This window comes from Rattus norvegicus, chromosome 11, assembly GCF_036323735.1.
Source record: "Rattus norvegicus strain BN/NHsdMcwi chromosome 11, GRCr8, whole genome shotgun sequence".
Lineage (NCBI taxonomy): Eukaryota > Metazoa > Chordata > Mammalia > Rodentia > Muridae > Rattus > Rattus norvegicus.
Window position 1 is genome coordinate 50,682,973 of NC_086029.1, and position 27,334 is coordinate 50,710,306.

Genomic DNA, 27,334 nt, shown 5'->3' on the forward strand with positions numbered 1-27,334 from the left:
GTGTAGTAACACTCACCTATGATCCCCACACTAAGCAGTCTGAGGTAGGAAGATTGTTAGTTCAAGACCAGTCTGGGCTATTCGGGGGATAGCTTGTCTCAAAGCCAAAAATGAGAAGGAAATCCCCAAAAAAGAAAATATAGAAAGCACTATTTTGAACAAAAAAAGGGGAAGGGGATATTAAATTTTTGAGAGAAATTGGCCTCTCTCCAGTGGTTCAGAGTATGTTCTGTGGACCAGAGGCACTCGCCCAGGTGCTGGCTGGGTCCCAGCAGGTTTTTGCACTCTCCAGCTGACTCAACTACAACCCAAACCTGGCCAGTAGCTAGAGTACACCAACTAAACATGGCTGTAGTGACAAAGGGCCACCACTACAAGGAAAACAAACACAATGAGAGTGTCTAGAGGTTCTGTCGAGGACCTCCTGAATCTAACTGGCTGGTGACAGTGGACCCCAGGCATACCTTCCCCAGCACTGACACAGGAGTTTTACACAGCCTGCCCCAGGTGACACGTGTAATAGTGACATTCATTCTCAAAGTGACAGGTTCTAGAATCACCTAGTGGGCTGCAGGAGGACTGTCCAGATTGGGTTAACCTCTGGGCATGCCCGTGGTTACCTAGTTTGGGATAACTTAAGGAGAAAAACCCACCTTAACTGTGGGGACACCATTCCATAGGCTGGAGTCCTTGGCTGAATAAAAATGAGAAAATAAGCTGAGAACCAGCATTCTTGGCTCTCTGCTTCTGGAATGAGGATACAATGGAGCCATCTCCATCAAGCTCCTGATAGCATGTTTTCTCCACTATGATGCAATATGCCCTCAGGCTGTGAGACAACATGAGCCCCTTTCCTTTCAGTTACTTGTGTGAGGTGTTTTATTGCAGCAACAGAAAAAGTAATTAGACAAGCAGGTTAGTGGGAACATTAGATCTACTCACCCCAAGCTTAACAGTGAAGCTTTAGTGTTGGAGGTCTGGGCAGGGAAGAAGGACAGCATGAAGATGATAAGCAAGCACAGATCCACACGTGCCCAGCCACGTTTCTGTGAAGTGATTCCGTGGAGAGGCCCCCCCCCCTTTTTTTTTTTTTTGATTCTTTTTTTTTTTGGAGCTGGGGACCGAACCCAGGGCCTTGCGCTTCCTAGGCAAGTGCTCTACCACTGAGCTAAATCTCCAACCCCCGGGAAGGCCTTCTTTCCTATAAATGTTGCTGAGATGACTGGGCATCCCTGTGCAAAAAATTAACCCTGACCCCATATCTTCAAAACAAAACAAAACCCCAAACCACGGGTCTGGGCATGGTGAGCAGGTAACTGCAGCATTCCAGGGAGAATCGATGTGCTGGGTCGGCTGAGGCCACACAGAGGACTCTGCTTCAGCATTCACCATTAAATCCATTGGCTACGTCCATGTGGCTATCTCAGTTGTCTATTCTGTTCTGATGGCTGCTCTGTGACACCATACGGGAAAAGCACAATCAACAACCTGCCAGTCTAGCCCTACTGTGAGGCCTCATTACTTCCTGCTGAAGTCTTTGGGAAGATGGTTCATCTAGTATGGTTCCTTTGCCTCTCCATTAAATTCCCCCTCCTCCTCTTCTAAATTTCCTTCCTCCTCTCCTTTTTCTTTTTGTATTTTGTTGAGATAGTGTCTCACTATGTATCCCTGAAACTTGCTATGTAAATCAATATATCTGCCTGCCTCTGCAGTGCTAGGATGACAGGCAGGTCTTTCTATGCTGGGCTTCTCCACAGAAACTTTAGGATAACCCTGTTTACAGCTATGAAAAGATCTTGGAGGAGTCAAACTCACAGACTTAGTGCTTCCTCACACCCCAAGCATCCTCATGCATGTAATTCATGTTTTAAGGAATTTTCTCACATCAAGTCTTAGCGGTCTGAGCATCTTCTTCACTTACAATGGATCTTAGCTTGAACACAGCTCAAGGATTTAGGAGCCAGCTCTGGGCTAGAGGTCCTGGGGATTTCTGCTTAAACAAGGGGGCCACCTTTCCACTGGCACGGGCTTTCATAACTATATTAAAATCGGGAAGAAATCTCTATAGGAAAAAAGAAAATAAAGCTTCCCAAACTCTGTACTGTGTTCTAGTTTTGGTATGTGCTGAAGAAGGGATACTGGGCTAGGCAGAGAGAATCCTGCTCAACACTTGAGAGCACTGCAGACCCCATTCAAGTCACACGCCAGGCATTGGAGGCCAGAGGAATCTCTCAGAATTGATCTGCTGGGATCAAGGCAGGCCAGCAGCTCATCAGCCTAGCTGGGAAGAGGGAGCCTCCTTTTGTGATGGACAGGCTGAGGAGCCAAGGACTATAATTAGTCTGTACTTGTAGTACAGGAGTGCTAGATGCCAGAGATCAGCCTATTTGTCACTGCTGATTACCATCCTTTCCTGGGCCTTGGTTTCCTCACACTTAAGGCCTTTCTGGTCTGTGATAGTCTTCCTACTTGTAGCCCCATCACCTTGTCCTCCTATGCTGCTTCCTGCCCGTTCTGTGTAAAGGCAGGCACCTGTGGCTGAGTGTTTATCTAGAAGCAGATGTGAAATGGTTCCAGCCATTCATGCCAGAACAGCACAACCTAAGCTCTGGCTCCCATATTTGGCCCTGTGGCTTCCTAAGCTCATTTCCTGTGGAGCACAAAGCTTTCTTTACACTATTTAATAAATGGTCCTGTCTGGACTCCCAGTCGGTTTTAGTGTTGTTTCCTGCTGTTAGTTATAAAATACTCTAACAAAAGCAACTTAAGGAAGGCAGGATTTATCCTAGCTCACAGTTCAAGGACAGTCAATCTTGGCAGGGAAGTCAAGGCAGCAGGAGCTTGAAGCCACACCTCACACTGGATCCATAGTCAGGAAGTAGAGAGTGATAAACACTTCCCAGTGCTCAGCTGGGTTTCTCCATTTGACGAAGTCCAGGATGCCCTGCTCAGGGAATGGTCCTGCCCATAGTCAGGACGGCTCTGCTCGCATCAGTAAGTGCACTCAGGATAAACCACCAGATTCTGCTGCTGGAGGAGAGGAGGCTGCACATTCCCACTGTCTCCGGAACTTCGCCTCGCTGCAGAGCAGTGAGGTGAGCCCTGAGTTCCTTCTCCAGTATACTCCATCCCTTACCGCCACCACACTTTACAAGTGCATTACTGTTGTCTGTGCCCGCCTCCCTGCTTCCTGGGTTCCTCCTCGGCAGCCTCCCTGCAAAGCCTGGCTGCGGTCTGAGCGTGCTCATTTGAACCTTGAGGCACAGCAAGCTGCCAAGGCACGGCAATGTCACTCAGAATGCTAGGTGCTGCCAGCACACCACCACCATGTCTGATTTCTTCCCAGTCAGCAAGGCACCTGTGTTCGACTTCTACCTCCAGAACCCTCCGGACGGTGTGATTTAGCTCCTACTATCTGAGGTCTTAGGGCTAGGCCTGCCATTCTGCCATCTTGGGAGTCCTCAACCGAGGTTGTGTAGTCCTTTCTCTTTCCTAACTTCTCCATCCTTTCTGACTTCTTGGCTCATCTCTGATGAGGCTGTGTTTCCAGTGTTCACCTCTGGCTCTTACAGAGGAGTCTCTGGGCAAAAGAGAGACGTACAGGGTCGTGCGTAAAAATGGAACTGAGGTAGTGTGTCCTCCAACTTGAAGATCCTAGCTCAACCAGTTAGGATGGCGGAGTTTTGGCAGCAAGTGAGGGCAGAGTTCTGGAAGCATCTTGCCGAACACACTGCACTAAGCTAAGCAGTACTGTGACTCATCACAATAAAAGGCAAACGTGCCATCACTAATTAGCCTGTGTTCCTCAAACTTAGAAAATGCCACAAGCCCGCATGGAGAACTAGACACGGGGAACGTGCTTCTCAAAGGCAGCCTCTTAACACAGTAGGCTTGCTCACTTCTCTCGGGCAGTCCAGTCGTATCACCCCTCACACCCCTGGCAATGCTCAGGGCTCAGGACACACTTGGCTTCAGTGCTGTCCCTCAGGCCTTGTCGTTCATCCAAGGTTTCCTGTGGTACTGGCGCTGCCTCAGCCCTCAGAACGGTGAGTGGAGGCCCAAGGCATATCCCAGTGGAGGGAAGTGGGGTCTTCAAGCAGCCCTGGTCAAGTTTATACAAGTTCAGCAACAAGGCGCATCAAATCCCACCAGACTCAGTGCCTGCCCCTACCCCACGTGACAGGGTGAAGAGGATGAGGGACTCCAGCATCCACTAGTACAGGTTTCCTAAGAATGTATTCAGGTCCCCTTCCCAGCCTCCATGTACCTACTGCTATTTCCTTTCCCAGAACTGCTATGAGGTGCATATGGTCTCAAAATTCTGCTGTGATAGCTGTCACTGTGATGGTGCCATGAGGTGAGTGAGTGGCCTGGAAGGTGACTGAGTCACAGGTATTATCCCATCTCCTGAGTCTATATAGTCATGGTCTCCCCTCCCCTGACTTCCTCGTCAGTGATGCTCTCCCACAAGACACTGCAAGATGGCCCACACCTAAAAGGTAGGCTCCAAGGCCCAGGTTCCCCAATTCATCATCCCGAGGATGTCCAACCTGCGGGGTTCCTGGTGCTCTCTAACCCAGCTGGGAACAGTCTCCATATGGTCTCACTCTTTATAAATTACCTAGTCTGGGGAATTCTTTCATTTCACCACAGAGTAAGCTAAAAACCTTCCCTCCATCTGTCAAATACACACCTACTGTTCACGAGGTCTATCTAACAGCACTCTCCTTGCAAGCACATCCGCCATGCAATGAAAAACAGGCCTCCCCACTTTCCCTGGAAGCCCTTCCTATTGCACCTGTCTGGCAGCACCTACGGACACTCAGAGCTCACACACTGAAACTACGGGGCCTTTGCCTGGAGGTCGCCTGTGTAACCTCTTTTCCTTCCACGATAAAAGTCCTCAGAAAACTGCCGGCTTCCTCACCTTCTGTGGCAGTGGTTCTCTACCTTCCTAATGCTGTGCCATTCCTCGTGTTGTGGTAACCACCAACTATAAAATTATTTCATTGCTACTTCATAACTGTAATTTGCTACTGTTACAAATCATAATGCAAGTATCTGATATGCAGGAGCTCCTTCTAGGGCTAAAGAGAGAAACCAACGTGGTTCCAGCAAATAGCTCTACAGAACACCCTCATTCTAGCCCACACCCCCCGCCATCATTATCTCAGGTCCCTCCCTCCCCTCAGATGTTTTGCTTCAGTGATCAATCTCCTGCTTTGCTTCCCTCACTGGACACCCTATGCCGTCTGCACCCGCCTGCATGCAGTCCTCTTTGACCCCGCTCTTCCCCAAATATGGCACAAAGTTGAAAGGCACCTCCAAGTCAGGATCTTGGTGCAGCACTCGCCTCTCCCTAGGTCTGGACCAACCCGAGGAACACTGGATGCCTGGTACCAGGCACGGCATTCTCTCTGCCAATGTCTCCACAAAAGTATTTCACCAGTCGCATTCCCAGTACCAGCTTGTCAGATCGGGCCAGGTTTAAGAGCAGCAAATGAAAATTCCACTGACCTCTAAAATAGATCCTCATCTCTTATAAATGCAGCTATGAAATGCAAGCCTCAGGACAGCATGGCCCAGTCACCTCCAACTCACAGGAGCCAGCTTCCCTTTCAGCATCAGCAAGCTGACCCCGCCTCTTCTCTGTACCCTCCTTCCCTGGAGATCCCAAACCGTCCATTACACACTGCTGCCTGCAATTGCTCTCCTGACGCCCCTGCTGTAACTTCTCGCAACACAAGTATGTCTATTCATTGAATCAGACATGATTTCACAGGACCACAGGCTACGCTCGCTTCTGGGTGAGCTGTGATGGCCTTCACTGAACTGTCATCCAGTACCCACAGAAGGGTCTACTTGAAGAAGCTGGTTCAAGGTTGGGGATTTGGCTCAGTGGTAGAGCGTTTGCCAGGCAAGCACAAGGCCCTGGGTTCGGTCCCCAGCTCCAGGGGAAAACAAAACAAAACAAAACGTACATAAGAAGCTGGGTCAAGGAAGTACACAGGGCATTTTACGGTTCTCTGTTATTTCACCTGCTGACAGTAAATGACCACTATAGCTCTTTTCCTGGGAGATTAGAACAGAGAGCCACATGGGTGAGGAGATGGAGCAGAAGGCTGGGAACAGCAGAGCTTCTTGCCTACCCTTCTGAATCAGGAGACAAAACTGCCAGTCAGCTGCTGGTGGGTGGGCATGAACAATGACTCCATGTCCCCCCTATACCTGTGGACCAAGACATTCTCCAGGGCCATCCCTACACCAAACCAGGGGATAAATGGATGAATGTGGTCTCCTGCCCTGGGTGAAGGGAGATCCTAAGGGAGAGTCTGTCAAGTCCCATTCGTGTCCAGACTCTCAAGACGCCTGGGCTGTGGACCAGTGGTGCCTCTAGGATAGCAGCCATGTGCTGGATCACCTCCTCAGTGTTTTCTTCCATTTTGGGTGCAGTCTACTAGCCTGTACTCCTGTGTGCTTTGGCTCCCCAAGGCATCCACAGATCCTGTGCCAGTCCTGCTCAGAGCTCTCCATGAGCATCCCCCTGCTGCTTCTCCACCCTTGCCCACTGGCCTTTCCCAGCTTGAGATGTCAACTATATTCCCCACTCTGCTTCCCACCAAGAGGCTAGATTTCCTCGCAGCATCTGGTCTCTTCTAGATAGATGGTTCTGGTCTTAGTACTGAGTGTGCCAACCTCTGCACACCCAGCAACCTTCCTCTATGTCGTCACTCTTGTGTAACCATTGTTACGCACCTTTTCCACTGCTCCTCCGGTTGTGTGAAAGGTGTCAACAAACATTTACCACAGAAATGGCCTGGTAAACCAGTCTGGGTAATGTATCCCGAACAGGTGTCGGCCACATATTACAAGTGAGAAGCTGGTCTGGGCAACCTTTGAGCCACTGCTGGTAGCCAGTTTTAAACTCTATTACACCTCCAAAATGCAGCAAGGCCTTCCTTACCTTCTGCAGATAACCTTTCAGGAAAAAAATGACAGGACATCCCATGGGGACAGCTGTCCTTCTCAAAGGTAATCTAAGACAGCCTTGTAATTGTAGCTGACTTTGTATGGCACAGGCTTCCCTGAACATCAACTCCTGTCTCAGCCTCCAGAGTACTGGGATTATAAGCATTTGCCATCAACTTAGCTGTGGTTGGTGTTTTAATTTACCCATTTGTCTTCTGGAAAAACAAACTACCTTGTCTGTTCCCCCAAAGAGAACAACTAGTATATTCTTTGCTGACATTTGCGCAAAAGCATGAATCACAGACAGAAAAACAAACTCCATAAGGAGAAAACTTAGTGCTTTTTCCTGAGCTAAAGGTTTTATTTCGGAGTAAAGCAGTGATTTCAGGGCAAGTCTGAGGAAGCAGCTGCAGTAGGTAAGATGTGGAAAGCCGGTAGGTTTGAAGCAAAATATGGTTGGAGTGTGTAAGTGATCGTGTCTCAGGGACTACTCTGAACTCTCCAGGGAGTACTGTCTCCGCCACCCGGGTGGTTCCCACAGTCAAGAGATTTCAGGTTTTACCCTGAAAAATGCCTTCAGGACCCCAAACGGGACTCTGCAAAGGCACCGCCATCGGAGGATTCTGACCGGCTCTAGATATGTTTTAAAAAGATGCGTTGGCAGCTTTAAATTCAGGCACAGGTCCACGTGTCTCCAGCTCACATTCTTGCTTCTACCATTTTAAACCACCTCGGAGGAGGGGGACGCTTGTGAGCATGTGTGAAGAGGCCCTCATCCACTACAAGAAGGGTTCCCGGGGATAAGCGCGCCCTCGCCCACCGCTGGTTAGTGTCCTACCTCTGTCCTCTCAAAACTCACCTCGGGAGCACGCAGGCTCCACCTGGCCCTGGCCCCACTTGTCCACCCTCTTCCCAGATAGTAGGCGGGCACATGTCTCCAGCCAGTCTTGCCACCATAATCCCTGGGCCACCAAAAGGTAGAGACGAGTAAGACGCCAGGGCCTGGGAGCCACGGCACAGCCTCGGACTTTCTTAAACGCCAAAGGGGTTGGAGACCAAGGCCCCTCCCTGGGCTGTGCCCGAAAACCGGGTAAGGCGGCCGGGTAGCCGGGAAGGGACTGTAGGGACTGAGCTCGCAGCCACGCAGGGCCTGGCTGTGGCCTCTGGGCCTGGGAGCACTGGGGGCGCAGCGCTTGATCCCGCGACCGGGCGGGGGTCGCCGAGCCTGCAAGTGGGCAGCCTGGCGCCGGTTGGCGTGGGCCGAGCACGCGGCGGGCAGTTGGCACGGGCCGGGCGCGCCGTAGCCAGGCCCGGCACTTAGGGCAGAGGCCAAGCCCGCGGCGGCGGAACCCGGCGGGCGCAGGGCGATCCCGGAGCGGCTCCGGAATCCAGCCGGGTTTTGACTCCGATCGCCCACGGCGCCCGCGGCCGCGACTGTAACAAAGAACAGGCGGCGCGGCGGCCGGACCGGGGTGGGCGTGGGGGGCGCGGCTGGAGGCCAGGCCCGGGCCAGGCGCGGGCCTCGGGCCGCAGCGGGGGGCGCGCGGTGGGGCCGCGGCGAGCACGGGCCCGGGGCTTTACCTGCCTGTGGAATGTGCAGAGCGGGGTCGGATCCGGACTCCGGGTTGCGATCCGCTCCGGAAACTGCGCAGCACCGGAAGCCGGGGGGCGGTGGCGCGGCATCGTGGGAGTTGTAGTACGCAGTGCAGGCCGACGGGGCGGGCCCTGGGCTCCGGGTGCTTGTACCTGGTGCTGGGGACTTCGTGCTGTGTTAACAGGGAGTCAAGGATAACTGTGTAGAGTAGGAGCTAGCTGGGACTTTGTAAACAGTGGCCCTAGGAAACGGCTGTGTGAATTGAACCCGGGGACAAAGATTCGTGGTTGCAGACATGGAGGATGTTTGACTTCCTGCATGCGGAGTTGGTAACTGGCAATGTGGATGGGGAACAGGAAAGAAAATGTATGGAGATCTGGTGAAGCAGGCTGTGAGGATCCAAGGGACCGAGTGGACATAAAAGCTGAGGAGAAGGGCTGTGTGATCAATGAGAGTTGGCCAGATGGTTTGTGGACTGAGGAGTTAGGGTTAGAGCTGTGTGTGTGTGTGTGTGTGTGTGTGTGTGTGTGTGTGTGTGTGTGTGTGTGTGTGTCTGTGTGTGAGAATGAGGGAGGTAGTGTAGTGAACTGAGCAGACAAGGACATCTTTGCCCTTCAAGACACCTTTAAAACAGGTACACATCTCACTGTCCCGTATACCACTTTCATTGGTATTGCTCATTCTAAAGTGCCCAGAAGGCCAGCTCTTTGAGCTTCTACGTATGAAGCAGAACTAAATGTACAAATAAAATCAGGCTGTGTACAGGAGGAAAAATTGACAGGTCACAGTAAGAAAAACAATATAAATCTGGAGCTGAGGAAGACATGGAGGCTGAATGGATTTCACCTACTAAGCTACACACTTTGCCTTGGAACAGGGTATGAAAGCAGTCTTACTTGAGAGACTTTCCTTTGAAGAGAGAGCTCTCGATGTCAAGGCTCCCTGCTTCTACAGGGCCCCCATAGTAAGTTGTGACCTTAATGTTATTTTCACCATATTTAGCTGCCTAAGCACTGAGGCCATGGTAATGGTGACCCAAGAAACCAGCTACTTTTTGAACTGGCAAGGCACTTCGGTGTTATCCATATGATACTAGTTTTGCATACATGCAAAATATAAATACAGGAGGCCAAATGATATGTTGTAAGGTCAAAATAATTGTGGGGAGCCACTGAAAGGATAAGTGATGTTTGAAGCTAGCAGAAAAACTGAAAAATTAGGAAAGGGGATAGGAAGTTTGAGATACCAGGAATGTGGGATACGCTAAAATATCTATGTTCAGCGAATCTAAGCCCAAGAGAGGAACATGTGGACTAACCACGGTAGGCAGCTGTTCTTGTGAGCCTTTTTTGCTGGCTACTTCTTGAGAAGGCAGGGCCTGAGCCTACCCATCTAATAATATAGGGGTGATACTGAGAGTGAATGTGTGGAGTCTAGAATGACTAAGGGTTGCTGATATGGACCAACCCTGGCAGGGAAGATGGGTTGTTCAGAATTCCTCTGGAGGTGCCAGCAGAGATCAGCCTGGACAGATGGTAAATTATGATCAGTGTGGCCTTCTAGTCCCCTCTTGGGATGCCAGCACAAAGCAGACCTTGGTGGTCTACAGGGAAAGCAACAGTCCCCCAGCCCCTCCAATCCTAACACACTCCAATCCCAGATACAGGCATTGCCATCACTGCCTTGCCCTGTGCAGTATGTGGGGCTGAGGAACTGGGAGTGAGAGTACTGCCATTGCTCCAGTAGTAAGGTCCCCACTCCTGCTGGGGTCTGAATGAAAGAGGCTTCCCAAGGGCTCTGGTATTTGAACACTTGATCCCCAGTTGATGCTGCTGTTTGGGGGATCAAGACAGTGATTCTCAACCTTCCCAACACTGCAACCCTTTAATATAGTTCCTCATGGTATGACCCACAACCATAAAAGTATTTTTGTGGCTACTTAATAACTATAATTTTGCTATTATGTAACAAATTTTCTGTGTAAATTTGCTACTAACATAATGTAAGTATCTGTTTTCCGGTGGTCTCAGGTGGCATCTGTGAAAGGGTCTTTGAACCCGTAAAGGGGGTCACAGGTTAAGAACCACTGCTTTAAGGGGTACAGCCTTGCTGAAGGAAGTGCACCACTGGCTTTCTGGGTTTATAACCTTGCCTCACTTCTTGTTTGAATTTGTATGTGAATGACAAAGTAACCAGCTGGCTTCCTTCTCCTGCCTACTATGCTTTTTCTTATAATTGCCTTTCCCGCCATTATGGACTCTGATCCTTCTAGAACTATGAGCCAAAATAAACCCTTTCTTCCCTGAATTGCTTCTCGTGAGGGTGTTTTATCACAGCAACAGATGCCACGGTAGATGCCACCTTCGATGCAGAAAATGGATGGGGCTTGACTTGGGTGACTGACTCCTCCTGATGAGCAGATGACAGTGGCTGACCACCCCATGGGCTGTCCCATAGGCAAGCGGGCTGAATAGGGCTGAAGCGTAAGCAAGTCCGAGATGGTCTCCCTGGCGGTTCCCCAATGCAGCATCTCTCCAAATGCAATGCTTTTGTTTGTGCACATGGCAGAGCAAAGTGAAGGAGACCACAGACACTGAAGACCACGAGGAGGGGGAGATGCTTACAGCAGGCAGCAAGGCTGCTCAGCCCTACCCCAGACACCACTGCCATGTCCTGTGAAAGCACAAACGCTGTCACATACCCATGGCTCCCATAGCTAAGCTATTACCTGTTCCCTCTGCTAGGACAGCAAGGGCCCAAACCGATGAATGTCCCCCTGCCTTCATTCCCCACACACGTCTCTCACGGGCCATATCGGGCACTGCTTTGGGGACCTGGGCCAGGACAGATTCTGGCTTGCAGCATCCACAATTCATCATCCCCCAGGAACTCCCTGGAACTGCTAAAGTCCTATAGTAAATTTTAGCCCCAGCGCGGCCTGGGTGGTGCTCAATAGCACACAAAACATAGAACACGAGGAGCAAAGTCCATTGCCCAGAATGAGGGTCAGCACAGGTATTAGTACATCTTTCTTGTACCTGGCAGTGATGGCCAGTCATACAAAAGGACAGGATGGCAGTCATTCAAACATTAGAGAAGCCCCTGGTACTCTTAGGACAACCCAGCACTTGGAAACAACTCAGCTTAAAGTTTTCCATGGGCACATTTATTTCTTGAGAGGTCAGTAAAGTTGCAGCCATGTCTCACTGCATGGCATCCTGCACCACTCATGTCTGTTGTAACAAACACAATCATTTTCACAGATGCCAGTTGTCACACACCAGCTTCAGGCTCACCACATACCTGGGAAGCCTTTGCTTTTATTCTCCTTGCCATAGAGATTTGACATGACAGTGGGCAGAAAGCTGCAGCTTACAGCCCGAGGGATAATCTTCATTCCACTATCAGCACAGTGAGCCAGGCAGCTTGGTGATCCCAAAACTTATTTATACGCAGAACACGGACATTTTGCATAGAGCCAGAGGTGATAGGAGCTTGCACTGCTGGTTTGAACGGTGTCTTTGTCCCTGTACAGGTGCTTTGGTCCACAAGTCTTTTCGCCTGTTTCGATAGTGGGGAAAGTGCCTGGTTGTCAGTCAGGACCCACACCTGTTTCTGTGACAGACACATTTTGCCTTCCACCATCTATCAACTTGAACTTTGAAAGTTTGGTATTGACAGCCCTGAGCTTACTAACCAAAAAACAAAACAAAACAAAACAAAACACTTTGGGTGGCAGCAATGTAAATTAATCTTCCCCTTTCTACATAAGAAAATTCACAACTCTTTTCTGTAAATGTGGCCAGGGAAAACCCAAGCAAAAATCTGATTTGGAACTGGTCAGCAACAAATGGCCAAGCAGCCACAGCTAGGAAGCAGGGCTAGTTTTGAGCCTAAACTAAAATGTAAAATAAAGTGCTTTGTCTAAAATTCTCTTGCTCACAGTGTGTTTTCAATCAGAGCAAGAGAGCCCTAGTTATTGTTACACCAACATCACACAAACAGCTCTATTCAGTCACTCACTGCATGGAGGACAGGGGAAACGTGCCCAACTCCAGCCAAACCTGAGTTCTGCCTCCAGATTCACAGACGCATGGATTAGTGTTCACGAAAAACTGCTTCAAAACTAGCACTCTGTGGAAATCTTAAGACAGAAGCGAAACCAAAGGACGTAGAGGAGATGGTTGGACAGCGGTGACTTGTGCCTGTGTGCTGTTGGCACCTGGTACATAATCTTAATGACTCATTTCAACATAATTACCCTACACTGTGAAGAAACAGAAGTGGATAAGCAGCTTGGAGAAGGGCTTTTATAGTATGGGAAAGGCCCGTTCTCTCACGTTACTCTCCCAGGCTACCTGTCTGCCATCTCTGCACACTCTGCCCTGATGTTGTTCACAACTGGCAAAAGCTACTCAGTAGAGACCCTAGAAGAAGCAGGTCTCACACGTAGTTGAGAAGCCGGGGGCGGGATGCTCACAGAATCGTTTGTGAGCTAGGATGGCTAAAACTCATTTGTTCTTTTCTGTTCTTGCTAAGAGTATAATCTAAAATGCTGATACCTTCACACTTGAATAAACTTAACCTAAATGCCAAAACCAGTCAAACCAGTAACACCTGCATAGGCTGAGCGGCCCTAACCCAAAAGTCTAAGACCCAAAACTCTGTGTAAAGTGTCTAAAGGGTTTCCTATTTCTGAAATTTTTATGTTTTGAGATGCAGGGATGCTCAGACAGTAAAGCCTTTTCAAGATATCCCCAGATCCAAAAGAAGTCTGAAACAGCTCTGGCCCCAAGTATGTTGGATGAGGGCTACGGCCCCACACTGAAAATACAGCATCAGAATCAGAAATCCTGGCCCCTGTAGTCTCTGGGAATTGACAGCTATGGGTCACAGTTCTGCAAACTGCATGGAGTAACAATACTTCAAGTAAAGCACAGCATTTAAATCACTTCCATTCCCAAAAAGTAGTGAGGATTACTGGCTTTGGGAACCAACTTAGTATTGACGCGCCATTCTAGAACTTTGCAGTGAGTAACATTTGGAGGTCTTTAAAGACAAAGCAGGTTTATAATGTCCCTTCAACGTCATCTGAGAACTACCTGAGAGTCTTCGAGGTTCTTTTTCTTCTATTTCTGTTGTTTGCTTTGAGAAGGGGGTCTCATGTAGCCCAGGTTGAGATGGAAGCTAACGTTCTCCTCTCCCCACCTCTAAGTGCTAGGACCACAGGCCTGAACCACCAGCGCACCCATCAAGAATTTTCAAATGTTTATTTGAAAGTTCACTGGGTCCAATGGCTCAGACCTGTACTCACGGCAACTTGAAAGACGAAGGCAGGAGAATCAGGGTCCCGAGATACGCTTGGGCTACAGAATGAATTACAGGGCAGCCCAGGCAGCAACTTAGTAAAACCTTAGCTCGATAATGACAGTAATCATGATGACGATGATTGTGAATACGCTTGGCCCAGGGAGTGGCACTGTTTGGAGGTGTGGCCTTGTTGGAGGAAGTGCATCACTGTGGGTGTGGGTTTCGAAGCTGCCCAGTACAAAAGAGCCAGTCTTTTCCTAGCTGACTACCGAATGAGATGTAGAACCCTCTGCTCCTCCAGTGCCATGCCTGCCTGGACGCCGCCATGTTCCCACCTTGATGGTAATGGACAATCCTCTGAACCTGTAAGCCAGCCCCAATTAAATGTTGTCCTTAGGAAGAGATGTCTTGGTCATGGTGTCTGTTCACAGCAGTAAAACACCCTGACAACTACGATGACCAAAAAGTGAAAAGAGGGCCAGGGAAATAGTTCAGTGGACAAGGGCTTGTCTAGTGTGCACAAAGATACAGGTTTAATCCCAAAAACTGAGGAAAAGAACAGAAAGAAAGAAAAAGGATTTCTAAATGTAGTTTACAAATCTTTCTTGCTAAAACAAGAAAAAAAGAGAACATTTTCCTATAATGTTGGCTTCCATAGACATTTTTAGTCAACAGTGACTTTGCCCCTGAAATACATGTTTCTAATGAACAGAAGACACCAGAAGGAACTTCCTGACTTCATATCAGTGACAGAGCTCATAGGTCTTTCTGTCAGCTTTTCCACTACTGTGGGAAGAAAATTGACACCCTAACCCAAAGACAATGGCCCTGGAGGGTTGTGACACCCGGTGAACCCACAGTGCCAGGCACACAGATGAGGACAGCACCTTACGAGCCTTATGTGGGGACACTGAAGCCAGGTGCCAACTTTATAATTTTCCCGTAGTAAACCAAAACCAGAATACCCTAAAATATGACCAGGAGTCTCTGTTCACAGTAAAATTCTGAAGATCCAAAAAAAAAAAAAATTCCTGCAAGTTTGGCCCATTGCTTTGGAACTTCTACTCCTAAAACTAACTAGCATCTGAGAGCAATTTCCTCAGTTGCTCTAAAAGTTCTTTGATTTGGCTGTCAGCTATATTTGGCAAGAACCATATATGTGTGGTCATGTCCTGTAAGCTGTCATTAATTGCTCCTGATGTCAACCTCAGCATATTTGAACTCAGCATGCTGTCTGCACTATGGAAAAAAACAGAGTCCCTGACATAAGAAACGAAGAAACACATCTGAATGTCTACACCTCCACTTGCAAGAAGGCTAGAGTAAATCTGGAAGCGTCTGGCACAATCTGCATAGAACATACTTAGTGTTTGCATACTTTTTAATTTCTATGGCTAATATCAAAGGTGAACACCTCACACTTGTCAAAGCACATCTTTTCCTATCTTTTCCCCATGGGTCAAAATTCCTGTCTACATCCATACTCCTGTCCCCGGCACCAGGTGCCCTTTTTAATTCTAAACAAGTTAGGTGAGGTAGCCCATCCTGCTCATAGCAACAGCCCAGAGGAACACCTCTCCCTCATGACATGGTCTAGACATGAACCCCAATAGTCCTGCAAGAGAGAGGAAGAAGTAGGTGGACTGGGATCCCTCCTGCCTACCATCCATAGTCCATCAGCCCACACATGGCTTCAATGATGCAAGTCTCCCTCTTAAGTTCACCCTCGGCACTTGGATGGCATGGTGAAGCTGGAGTCAGACACTGAGTATCCGGTAGCAAACTGGACTGAGTTATCAGAAGCTTCCCAGCCATACACACAGATTGCTTTTTTTTCCCTTTAAAAGACTAGATTATTGGGGGGGGGGGACCCAAGCTAGACAAGCAGGCATCTGATGGTACTGGTCATCCTCCAGCTGTGAGGATAGGAGGTGACTCGGGCTATATGCAGGGCTCTCTGGGTGGTCCATTGAGGGTGTGTTTGCCTCTGTGCCTGGTAAGCAGCTTTCTGTTCAGGAGCCGGCTGAGGGTCGCCCCTTTCTTCTGCCTCCCCTCTGGCTGCTGCAGGAATACCAGGTCGTTATGCGACTGGCTCAAGCTTGGGTCTTTCTGATGGTGTCGCCGGCGGAAGAAGAGCTTGGCACCTTTCCTTAGGATTCCTTCTGCAAAAGGGGAGCATAGGTGTGGTCAGGGCTGTAGGGAGGATAAATTCAAGCCAAGGAGGAAGCAAAGTTGCCAGCAGCTGTGACAAAGAGTCAGGCACTCCCTCAAAGAGTGACCACTGCCCAGGGGAGCAAACACCAGAGCCTAGATGATAGGCGGTCACTTTGCAGTGTGAAAGGCAGGAAATTCCAACATTAGGACTGGCACTGTGGAGTGGGTGGGTTGGGGTCCACCATGGCCCCTCCCCTTTACCAGGAACTCTGTGATGAGCAAGGCTATGTATGCTGTATGCCCAGGAATAAAGGCCACGTTCCTGATAGTTAAGTTAAGAGCCCTGGAAATCATGGGGCTCATGTTCTCAGTTAAGTTCTGTTCTTCAGGGAATAAGGTCTGCTTTTAAAAATTAATTCTAGATCATTCTACACACGTACACTAGGTATTATGTCTATTTTATCTACCAGTCTATTCATCCACCCATGTACTAAACCATACTAGGCCAAGCCATATGAAATTTGTTAGTAGATCATTTTTCAACCCTAACCCTCAGCCTCATGCTAGGCTGAGAATGTAGCTCAGTAGTACAGTACTTGCCTAGCATGCACAAAGCTGGGTTTAATTCCCAGCACACACACACACACACACACACACACACACACACACACACACACACACAATAAAAATACATAAAAACAAAGAAAAGGAAGAGGGCAAGAAAAATGAAAAAAGAAAAAAGCCCTAGGCTCTGTATGGTTCAACTCCTTGGCACAGTTGGCAAGAATGGGATATGAGATAGAAAACAAAGAGTGGTAGCACTTGCTAGAGTGGAAATGGTCCACGAAGGTCAGGTGCGGGCAGGCACAGTGACACAGTGCACAGACACAGTGCAGACAAGCAGCTCAGCGTCACCTTTTCACCCATGAGTTTAGCATCCGAATACCCCAGGCCCAGCAAGGACAGGGCAAGGGTCAGGCAACCTGCAAAGCTCTTTACTGTTTGCCTCAAGGAGTTTTATTGAAAAGAAGAGAAACCTGGCCACACAGCCAGGGAGATCTGTCCTGAATTTGAAAGTTTGTTTGGCATGTGAGCCACATTCAATAGCCATGCCACATACGCATGAGTATGCACATAGAGAGAGTGAAGAACATGAGTGTGTTTCCATACCAACATGTTAGCCTCTTAGGGCAGGGAGGAGACCTGGTCAGTATCTCCCTAGCATCCACATTCATAATGGAAAAAGAAGCCGGTCACTTTAAAAAGCCACTTTGTGCTGGTGACGGTGGTGCACATCTTTAATCCCAGTACCTGTGAGGCAGAAGTAGGTAGATCTCTGAGTTTGAGGCTAGCATAGTCTACAGAGCTAGTTCCAGGACAGCCAGGACTATTTCAAAACAAAAAACACCCTAAAAACAAGCAAACGAAAAGTCACCTTGGCAGAAGCAGAGAAACTGGACTACCCCAGAGGGACTAAATTAATTTAAACTGTACAAAATTGCCTGAAAATGTTTAAAAACCTCTACCTTAACAAACAAATTGCTTGTTGTGAAGCCTAGTTAGGACAGAGTTTCACATTTTTCCAGGAGCAACTGCTAGGGTTTGGGGAATGCTGGGAAGAGAATGACAAGGAAGTGAGTACAGTAATGCAAAGGGCTTTGCTCCCAGCCACGAGCCCATTGATGCCACTGGTAGGATTCTGGTTCCTAGTGTGAGTTCCATCCCTGAGCAAGTGGCCAACCACCAGTTTGTGTTTGGATGACTGGAGTTGGCCCATGTGTAAACACGGAGACTCACGTGGACAATTTTGTCAAATCAGAAGCATTAGCTGGGCAGAGGACTGCGCTCTAGGCACCATACTCTAGGCTTCGGGGAGTGTTACCTGGACTGGAGTTGGGGATGAGAGTCTGTGAGGATTGCAGATGTACAAGCGCCTTCCTGGGATCTGCTCTACGTTAGCTTTGGGGTTCCCAAGAGCTCAAGCAGCTGTAGTACCCACATTTGAAACAGAGGAGGTGAAGGTGCTGAGGGTAAATGGAAGCCCTGAGCCAACTGTAGACCCCAGAGTCCTTATAGTAGGAAGTGCCTATGTATGTCCCTGAACTGAAGCTTGGCCTGGGGAAGGGTCTGTATTATATAGGTCAGGATAGTGCTACAAGCTAAACTGTATCCTCCTCAAATCCCTGGGTTGAACTCCTGTTCCCCAGAATCTCAGAGTGCACCCTTATTTGGAGATGGAGTCATTCCAGAAGTGATCACTTTAGAAGGTGATAATTAGGATAGGCCTAATCAAACATGTCTGATGCCTGGTGGTCTTATAAGAAGGGAAATTTGGAAGGAGACACAGAGGTGAGGCAACGACTGGGATACCTACAAGGCAAGGAAGGCCAAGGATTGTTGCAACTCCTGAAGCCAGGAAGGCCATGGGCATGGAAGGAGCCAGTTCAATGGACACTCCCATCTGAGGCTTGCATTAAAAATAAAAGATCATGAAGCTTCTTTTTAAGACTAGGCATGGCACTTTGCTACAGCCCCGCGAACATAAATATAGCCAGGAGAGGGAACAGAAGTATCTGGATGAAGATGATGACCAGAAACCACTGTACTGATTTCCATTTGGTTCATAAAACCTTACCAGATAGAAAAGCAAACATCAGAGAAGTAACCAGTGGGGCCCTGCCCTCATCCTCAGTCAGCATCTTATCCAAAATGTTAAGGCTTGGGTTCACATTGGGCCATCTGATGAATCAGGTTCTGGGGACCTCTCAGAGAAAGGAGCATTTCAGTCGGCTGGGCTGATGGCCGTTGCCCTGCCTCAAGTATTCCATATCCAAGGCTACAGAGTCAGACACTGTTTTTTTGTTAACTGTTGTAGGCTGTGTCATATCTATCTCTTGGGCTGTGTATGACACAAAGGAGACCGACCTGTCTGAAGGGCACATGTGATGGTTAGTGTCAGGTGTCAACCTGACAGGTTCTAGAATTGCCTGGGAGACAGGGTTTTGGCAGATTGGAGATTACCTTGACTGCATTAACTGGGGTGGGAAGGTCTGCCCACTGTGGGTGACAATACTTTGTGGCTGAGATCCTGGACTATATAGAACTGTATGTAACTATAGACTGTACGGAGCTATCGACTGTACGGTGCTATAGACTGTACGGTGCTATAGACTGTATGGACCTATAGACTGTATGGAGCTATAGACTGTATGGAGCTATAGACTGTATGGACCTATAGACTGTATGGAGCTATAGACTGTATGGACCTATAGACTGTATGGAGCTATAGACTGTACAGACCTATAGACTGTACGGATCTATAGACTGTACGGAGCTATAGACTGTACGGAGCTATCGACTGTACGGACCTATCGACTGTACGGAGCTATAGACTGTATGGAGCTATAGACTGTATGGAGCTATAGACTGTATGGAGCTATAGACTGTATGGACCTATCGACTGTACGGAGCTATCGACTGTACGGACCTATCGACTGTACGGACCTATCGACTGTATGGAGCTATAGACTGTATGGAGCTATAGACTGTATGGACCTATCGACTGTATGGAGCTATAGACTGTATGGAGCTATAGACTGTATGGAGCTATAGACTGTACGGACCTATAGACTGTACGGACCTATAGACTGTATGGAGCTATAGACTGTATGGAGCTATAGACTGTACGGAGCTATAGACTGTACGGACCTATAGACTGTATGGAGCTATAGACTGTAAGGAGCTATAGACTGTATGGAGCTATAGACTGTATGGAGCTATAGACTGTATGGAGCTATAGACTGTATGGAGCTATATAGATTGCATGGAACTGAGCACCAGCACTCATCTCTCTTTGATGCCTGACAGCAGAGGCCATGTGACCAGTTTCTACAAGTTCCTGTTGCTTTTGACTTCCCTACCATAATGGACTATATCCTTGACCTGTAGCCAGAATAAACCCTTTCTCTCTTAAGTTGACTTTGTCAGAGTTTTTTTATCACAGCAACAGGAAGAGAAATTAAAGCACAAGTGCTTCAGTCACAAGCACAGATCAGCTCATGTTAAGGCAGGAAGTCAGACCATGAAGACAGGCACTGGGTGGCTATATTCAAATATCAAAAAGATAATCTTCACACTTTCTGGTGATCACTACAATTTGCCCAAGAGAAATTGCAAAATGAATGTCTAAAGTAAAATTCCTGCCCTAAAGTGTCAATTTGGGTGTAAGACTGATAGACTTGAGAGACTTAGATTTTATTGTTTCTCAGCTGTTTGGCTAAGATCAACTGCAGAAAGATTTAGAAGAGAGAAAAGAAAGAAAAAGGAAGGCTTTAGGTATGTGTTTGCTGTGTGTAAAACGATCCAAGGTGTAAACTGCCATTTTAGCAGCACCGTCCGTTCAGCAGGCCTGCACCTGTTGTAAGGCCCCACACCATGCTGAGGCCTAAAGCAGGTTGTTGTCTGTTCTTCCATCCGCTCTCGTCAAACCTCGTCAGACTCTCTGCTGGTTTGCCAAGCTACATTTTCCAGAATCAGTCAGAATGGATGTTATCCTATGAACCTGTACTGATTTGTTGAGCCTTCTTAGAAATTATGGCTTCTGTGGGATGACTTGAGTTTCTAGACAGAAGGGAATGTCTTTGATGTGGGTGCTCAGACCTATTTCATTAGGCTTCTACTCAGGGTTCCCATCGAGTTGGGGGAGGGGAAGGTGCTTGCTGAAAATTGAGGACATCAGAGTTGGAGAAGTGACTTCTCAGGTCACACAATGACATATGTGTGAGCCCAGGGAAATTGGTCCCTGAAGCCAATGTCCTATGCTTAGCTCTTTGGTGCTGCTAAGGAAAGTCTGACCTTGAATGTCAATGATACTACCCTTGAGAAGGAGCCACTAGGTGCCTGGAGCAAAGGGTGCCTCGTGGTCTCAGGGAGGAACATACAGACAGGAGGACAGAGCATGGTCTTTGGTAAGATTCGAGAAGAATTCTATCTCCAGAGAGGGATATCAAGATGTGGGGAGGAGGGGACATTCCAATGAGGAAAATTTACCTTGACATTGGCAGATAGGCTGCACCTATGAAGAGTAACTCAAATAAATGATTTCTGCCGTGTGTGTGTGTGTGTGTGTGTGTGTGTGTGTGTGTGTGTGTGTGTAGAGAGACAGAGACAGAGACAGAGACAGGGGGAGAGAGAGAGAAAAAGAGAGACAGAGAGAGACAGAGAGAGAGAGCACACGAGCGAGCGCGCTGTCTCTGTCTTGTGGTGCTGGGTGTCAAACTCCCTCCTATGCATACCAAGTAAACCCTCTACCACAGAACGGCAGAACTGTACCCCTAGACACAAACCAACACATTTACAGTCTGTTTAAACCTCAACACCACAATTATCACTGGGAAAATAATTCTGGAAGAACCATGGCCATAGATATACATAGCAATCGAGAGAGGGGCACCGTCACACTGGGGCGAGGGAACTTGGCTCAGAAGACAGAGGGTAGAGTCTTCTAGAGGCTGGGGGTTAGACAGAGGGGGGGCCACTCATGGGGATACAATTTGCAGCTCTCTAGCATAGCAGATAACCACAGTTCACAGTAAGCCACATGAATACACAGGAGCAGGGAGAGGGGCTCCATGCATCAAGTCTTATAGAAAAGGAAACTCTCCTGCCTCATCTTTATGTGAGTGTCCATCTGCCAAAATATGACACTGGCTTTCACAGGGTATGATTAGCATCTAAGTCAGTGTTTAAGGAGACACCAGCACTGACCATCCTGGTTTGATTGTCACATGGTAATGCTTTCAAATTTTCACCTGAAGCTATATGAAATCTGAGGCAAATCACATTCTTTTTAAATGGGTACAGGCAGTGGGGAAAACTCTCTCCCTGGATTTAGTTCCCTTTAAACACCCCACGGAGATTGGAACATGAATAGGAGGAATTTGAGAATTATTATAAATTCTAACTCTGCTGTCACGTTTCTAAATTTATCCTGTTTATTTCTGTAGAGGGACACAAATGGCCATGGAAGAATCTGTATTAAAATCTGCAAGTAGGAAAACAATGGTCCTAGCGACCTGGAAATGTGTGCTCTGATGCCCAAGAGCAGCCTCACCCTTCAAATGACACCTCAGGGACAGGAAGCAGGTGAAGGGTTCCCTGCCTGGCCCCTTATCCCAGTCAGGCTGCGCAGGTGAACCCTTGCTTATGCCATCACAGCGAGATGGCTTTGCACCATCACAGTGAGGTGGCTTCGCACCCTGAGAGGAAATGTCCCATCTGATGGCTGATGAAGGTGACAAATCCACCTAGAAGCCAGAAACACATAAAAACAGCAAAGGGAAGGTCAAGCCACTAAGCCAGGAGAAAGGCAGGGATGGCCTTAACTCTGCTAGGCATGCTCCGCATAGTCAATTACATAGAACTTAAAAAAAGGCAAGACAAAAAAATAACTTACTGTGTAGGTAATTAATTCTGGTTGACATAGTGATCCTCTTAAGTTAAAGGGGACGAACACGAAATGCAGAGATGTTGAGAGGCAAAAAGGAAAGCAGGCAAGAGCAGAGTCAGAGTGAAAGTCAGAGTCTGGAGTCACTGTATCATATACTTATGTACACACATGCTCACACACTCGCACACATGTGCATGCACATGTACATACTACTGCAGACTCACACACACATGCCCACATTTGTACACATGCACACACAAGCACAGATTCGTGCACATACATGCTCACATGTGTAAACATGTACACACATGCACATATAAGCAGAGGCTCATACACATACGTGCTCAAACTTATATACACACATATACATACACCACACACGTGTATATACATGCATATGTGAGCATGGACTCATGCACATTCATGCTCACACTTTGTACATACATGTGGATGCATATGCATTTGAGAGCACATGTGCATATACATATACATGTTTTCACATACACAAATGTACTTTCAAGTACACACATATGTGCACATACACTCATGCACACATGAGTATATACTTAGGCATATGCACACACATGCAAACATGCAAGGTTGCCATGCAAGATATTTGGCAATGTTTCTTTCTGTTTTTTTTCTCAGATTTCTCTTAGGGCATTTGTGATGAATTCAGACAGGGTTAAAATTTGCCCCAGACCTATATGCACAGTTCCAAATGGGCTTATTGTCACACAACTGCAGCAGTATTTTATCTTTTTCAAGTGCTGAGAACAAACACAGGACCTCATGCATGCTACATAAAGGATTCTACCACTGAGCTACACCCCCAGTCCTGGTTTTTGAATTTAAAATAAATCTGAATTTTGGGGAAATCAGTTTTCTGTTTTGGCTGAAGTATAATAATATATAAATTCCCAGTCAGTAAACGTCCTGGAGAATTCCAGTTACATAGGCTTTCTTGAAGCTTCCAACATTCTTCTCACTATACCAGAAGGCAAAGATGATCTGCAAGTCATGTATGTATACCTGAGTTTAAAACCAAACCCTGGGGGCTGGAGAGATGGCGGAGAGATTAAGAGTACTGGCTTAACCTCTGGTCCCTTCAGAGGACCTGTGCTCTTTTCCCAGCACCCAGTGTGTAGCCTACATCTACCTGTAATCCCAATGCCAGGGAATGGGAGACTGTCTTCTCACCTCTGCATGCTTGTAAGTAGTGCCTAAATATTCATACAGGCAAAACACCCATACACATAAGATAAATACAAAATAAATAATGTGAACCTATTTTCTTCTCAGACTAAGTACAAAGCTTCTAGAAACTGTAGGATGAAAACCAAGTATGTATTGTGTGGTGCATATCCGCATGACCTGTATATCTGTGTGGAGGTCAGAGGTCCATGTGTGGTGTCCTCCTCCATTATTTTCCACCATAGCTTTTGACAGAATGTCCCATTAGATCTGCATCTCACCAACTAGCTAATTTCATCTTGTGCTTCCTAGAAGCTCTGTACTTAGCTTGAGATGTTGGTTGGCAGAATCTTAAATAGGTCTAAGCCGCTTGTCCAACCATTTTCATGTTATGCCAGTTTTTTTCAAAACTGGTGCTATAGGGAATGGCTTGGTGGGATTTAGTTTTATATATAGATGTAAAATAAAATGTTTTTTACATAAATACATAATATATGTGGGCTAGGATGGAAATATATATATATATTTATAATATATATATTATAAACAAGGTCTCACCATGTAGTCTGGCTGGCCTAGAACTCACTATGTATACCAGGCTAACCTTGAAGTCAGAGATCCTTCTGCGTCTGCCTCCGAGTGGTAGGATTAAAGGCATGTGCCACCATGCCTAGGCCCTACAAAATACCTTTTAAGACATTGCCAAATACTCCCTTTCAGAAAACTTAAAGTCAAAGCACTCCAAGAACTCAAGGGCAGGTTCAGCCTCTGCTTCCAGAGTAGCCAGGAGTGAAATACACACACCAGCCAAACATGTTTGCACCTCCCCGAATATCTAGCGTTTCTGGGGAGGCTCACATGCACAGAGGCTGCTTCAGCCCTTCCTAGAGGACAGACCAGACCGATTCATCCATCTGGCCAGTGAGGGGAGAAGGATAATAGATACACAGCAAGAAGGGGACCCCAAAGGAGGCCAGAGTTAGTGGGAACGGGAACGGCTGGGAGAAAGCACAGCAGTGCTGGACGGTGTGCTGGGCTGTCAGGCAGGCTTGGCAGCTCTGAGAAACCTGGAGCGTGCAGAGGAGGTTTGGATTCTTCAGGGACATGAGGATATAGACCATTGACTCAAAGTGAAGTGAGGCATAGGGTACCTCCCAGTGTCCCCAGTTCCTCCCTGCTAACTGACTTTCCCAGCAACCTCCCAGAGGGTCCTTTGACCCCAGGACAAAGACCTGGCCAAGGTGTATACATAGAGTGGCCAGCAGACAGTCCACCTGACATCCTGAGCCACAGTTCACACCAAGAGAGGACACAGGATTCAGCTGAAGATCCCCAAGGACAGGCTGTAGGAAATTGCCTGGATGGTCTAAAATCTCCTCCCAGGAATAAACGCTTTCTCTCCTCTTTTGATGTTCAAATTCATCCCCTGTCTTTCCCCACTTGGTACTGGCATAAGTCACAGGCAAGCAGCTACCAACAATGGCTAAGGGATAAGCTGAGAAAAGGTGGAGCACCAAGGGGTGGTTCTCAAGCTCAGCACCTGGGACATGTGCTCTGCTGGGTGGTGGTGTCTATGCCATGTGCCCTAAGGGGTACAGTACCTACTGTGAGGTCTGGTTTGGTTCTAGCTGGAGGAAGAAACTGAGCAAATCAGGGGAGCTGCCAATCTCTGCTTACTCTGTTCTGCCCCTGGCTACTATAGCATCTGGCTCCTGGTGACACTCTGAAGCCTTGGATAGCTGTGCTTCCAGATGGAGAGAAGCAGACAGGGAGGGTGCTTGGGGTCATGAAATACAATGGCCCCCAGATGCAGAGATGAAGCCCCAGCTGCCCACATGCAGGCTCCCACCTTCTTTCCAATTCTCAGTGGCTGAACAGACTGGGATGGAGGGGATGAGACTAGGACAGCCTCACAGAGGACAACAGGAAGGGAGGCCAGCATAGGAGCGAGGACACAGAGAGGGAAGCCCAAGTGAGAAGCCGGAGGCTTGGAAATAGGTACCTTTATGCTTCTTGATGGCTCCTAGCTCTGAAGTACTCAGGGAGCTCTCTGACAGTTCGTCCCCATCAGGATCCTGCAAGACTGGACCGCTCCACGATGCTACCGGAGACTCCTTCTCCAGGTCCCAGGAATCTAAATCATCCTCTCTGGGCTCGAGGACTGGTAGGGCTTGGGCTGGCTCATTTTCTTCAGGTGGGGTGGTGGCAGAGGCTTCAGTTGCCTCTGGATGGCACAAAGCAGAAGTGGCCTCTCCCTGGTTGGTGCTGTCCATAGAAGCTGCATAGTTCAGCATGAGGGCAGCACTGTGGTCCTGAGATAGTGAGGTCTGTCAGGGAAGACATACAACAGTGGCTGAGAGCAAATGAAAAGCCATCCCAGGGATGCAATGGGAGTTCACGGTAGGGAGGGAGGGTTTGGCATTTGCTAAGTGACAGCTGGAGATGAACCAGCTTACAGAAGTGCCTGACGACTACTAATACAACAGTCTGCGTGCCAATAAAATTAGTATATGGCCTACATATACTAAGTGTGAAGATTAGTTGACACTTCTGAAGCAAAGTCTGAAAGTGGAGAGCAGACAGTCCTGGTCATCTTCATCTTCTTCACTTATCTAACCCAGACTGAGTAAATGCTTCCACTATTTGGCTTTGTTGGCACCAGAGATCTGCCTCTCACACCCCAGTGGCTGAAGAAGCCAGACTAAGAGGAGATACCCCTGCCTTAATATTCAAGGACACCAATGAGCATTTCTCGAAGTCCTGGACCCAGGCTACCCACGCAGTGTAGACACTACCAGCTATGGCGACTCACCATTGGCCCTTGTCAGCAACCATGAGGGTGATTTGCAGCACGCTGTCCTGCCACCCTCTTGATGACCTTGAGATCCAATCTATCCAGTCATGGCCACAGCTACCTAACCTGTCACTCACTGGGCTCTCTCTCCATCTGCATATTTGGAAATGTCTAGAAAGAAACAGGATTTCTTGTATGGCCCTGTGAACTGACGATCTAGCCTGTTCTGCAGCCCGTGGCATGGCTGCCATGAGGGGCACTTCGCGCCCTCCTTAGCTCCATGAAGATACCACAGAGCGGAATAACAGGGGAACTGGACTGGAACATTTTGTAGAATAACCTTTATTTCTATCAGATAGAAGAAAGGACTACACATATTTTTTCTTCAAAATATTTAAATGTTTTAGAAATGAATAATATCAGGAAAAGTAAACCAGGGAGGCAGCTAGGTGTAGACTTCACCACAGGGGGTGTCTTACATGTGCCTTTATTTCTGTCTTAGTAATCATTCTAGAAATGACTCACCAAGCTCTCAAGCCTCAGAGCACCACCAAGCAGACAGCTGCTAGCTTCCTGCATCAACAGGACCAAGGACTACTGTGGTCCCAGAGGTAACTGACTCTGGTGGGAAGGAACTGTATTGGACTCTGCCAAGGGGACCTTCTGGATGAATGAGGAACTGGGGTACTATGCTGACAGACTCCCACCTCCTGCTGCTGCGCTCACCTACCTTGGAGATCCCTGAAATTATGATGGTGCTTTTCTTCCGTGGGGACTTCAGTTTCAGCTTTGAGGACTCGCTGAGCTGCCGAATGGCAACTTCAGCCACAGGATCTGAGCTGTTCAGTACCAACAGTTCTGCCAGAAAGAA

General features: G+C 48.0%; 2 protein-coding genes across 22 annotated transcripts in view; both read right to left on the minus strand.

The window, feature by feature from the left end:
• Prdm15 (PR/SET domain 15) overlaps positions 1-8,652 on the minus strand; it is a 57,652-nt gene extending 49,000 nt beyond the window's left edge. For 3 of the 11 annotated variants that reach the window (XM_063270570.1, XM_063270569.1, XM_017598097.3), the window contains exon 1: positions 8,551-8,652. In XM_063270570.1, the coding sequence (XP_063126640.1) occupies positions 8,551-8,652 (102 nt within the window). Of the gene's footprint in view, positions 1-7,828; positions 8,507-8,550 lie in introns of those variants that run through there. The other 8 variants (XM_039088805.2, XM_039088803.2, XM_063270572.1 and 5 more) reach the window with 6 other exon arrangements.
• A 3,055-nt stretch (positions 8,653-11,707) lies between these two features.
• The window catches only part of C2cd2 (C2 calcium-dependent domain containing 2), a 64,417-nt gene continuing 48,790 nt past the window's right edge, over positions 11,708-27,334 (minus strand). For 8 of the 11 annotated variants that reach the window (XM_008768573.4, XM_008768572.4, XM_039088396.2 and 5 more), the window contains 3 exons: positions 27,194-27,321; positions 25,672-25,996; positions 11,708-16,035 (listed from right to left, as the gene is read on the minus strand). In XM_008768573.4, the coding sequence (XP_008766795.1) occupies positions 15,815-16,035; positions 25,672-25,996; positions 27,194-27,321 (674 nt within the window). In that variant the 3' untranslated portion in view covers positions 11,708-15,814. Of the gene's footprint in view, positions 16,036-16,057; positions 17,339-22,481; positions 22,517-25,671; positions 25,997-27,193; positions 27,322-27,334 lie in introns of those variants that run through there. The other 3 variants (XM_017598013.3, XM_039088395.2, NM_199391.1) reach the window with 3 other exon arrangements.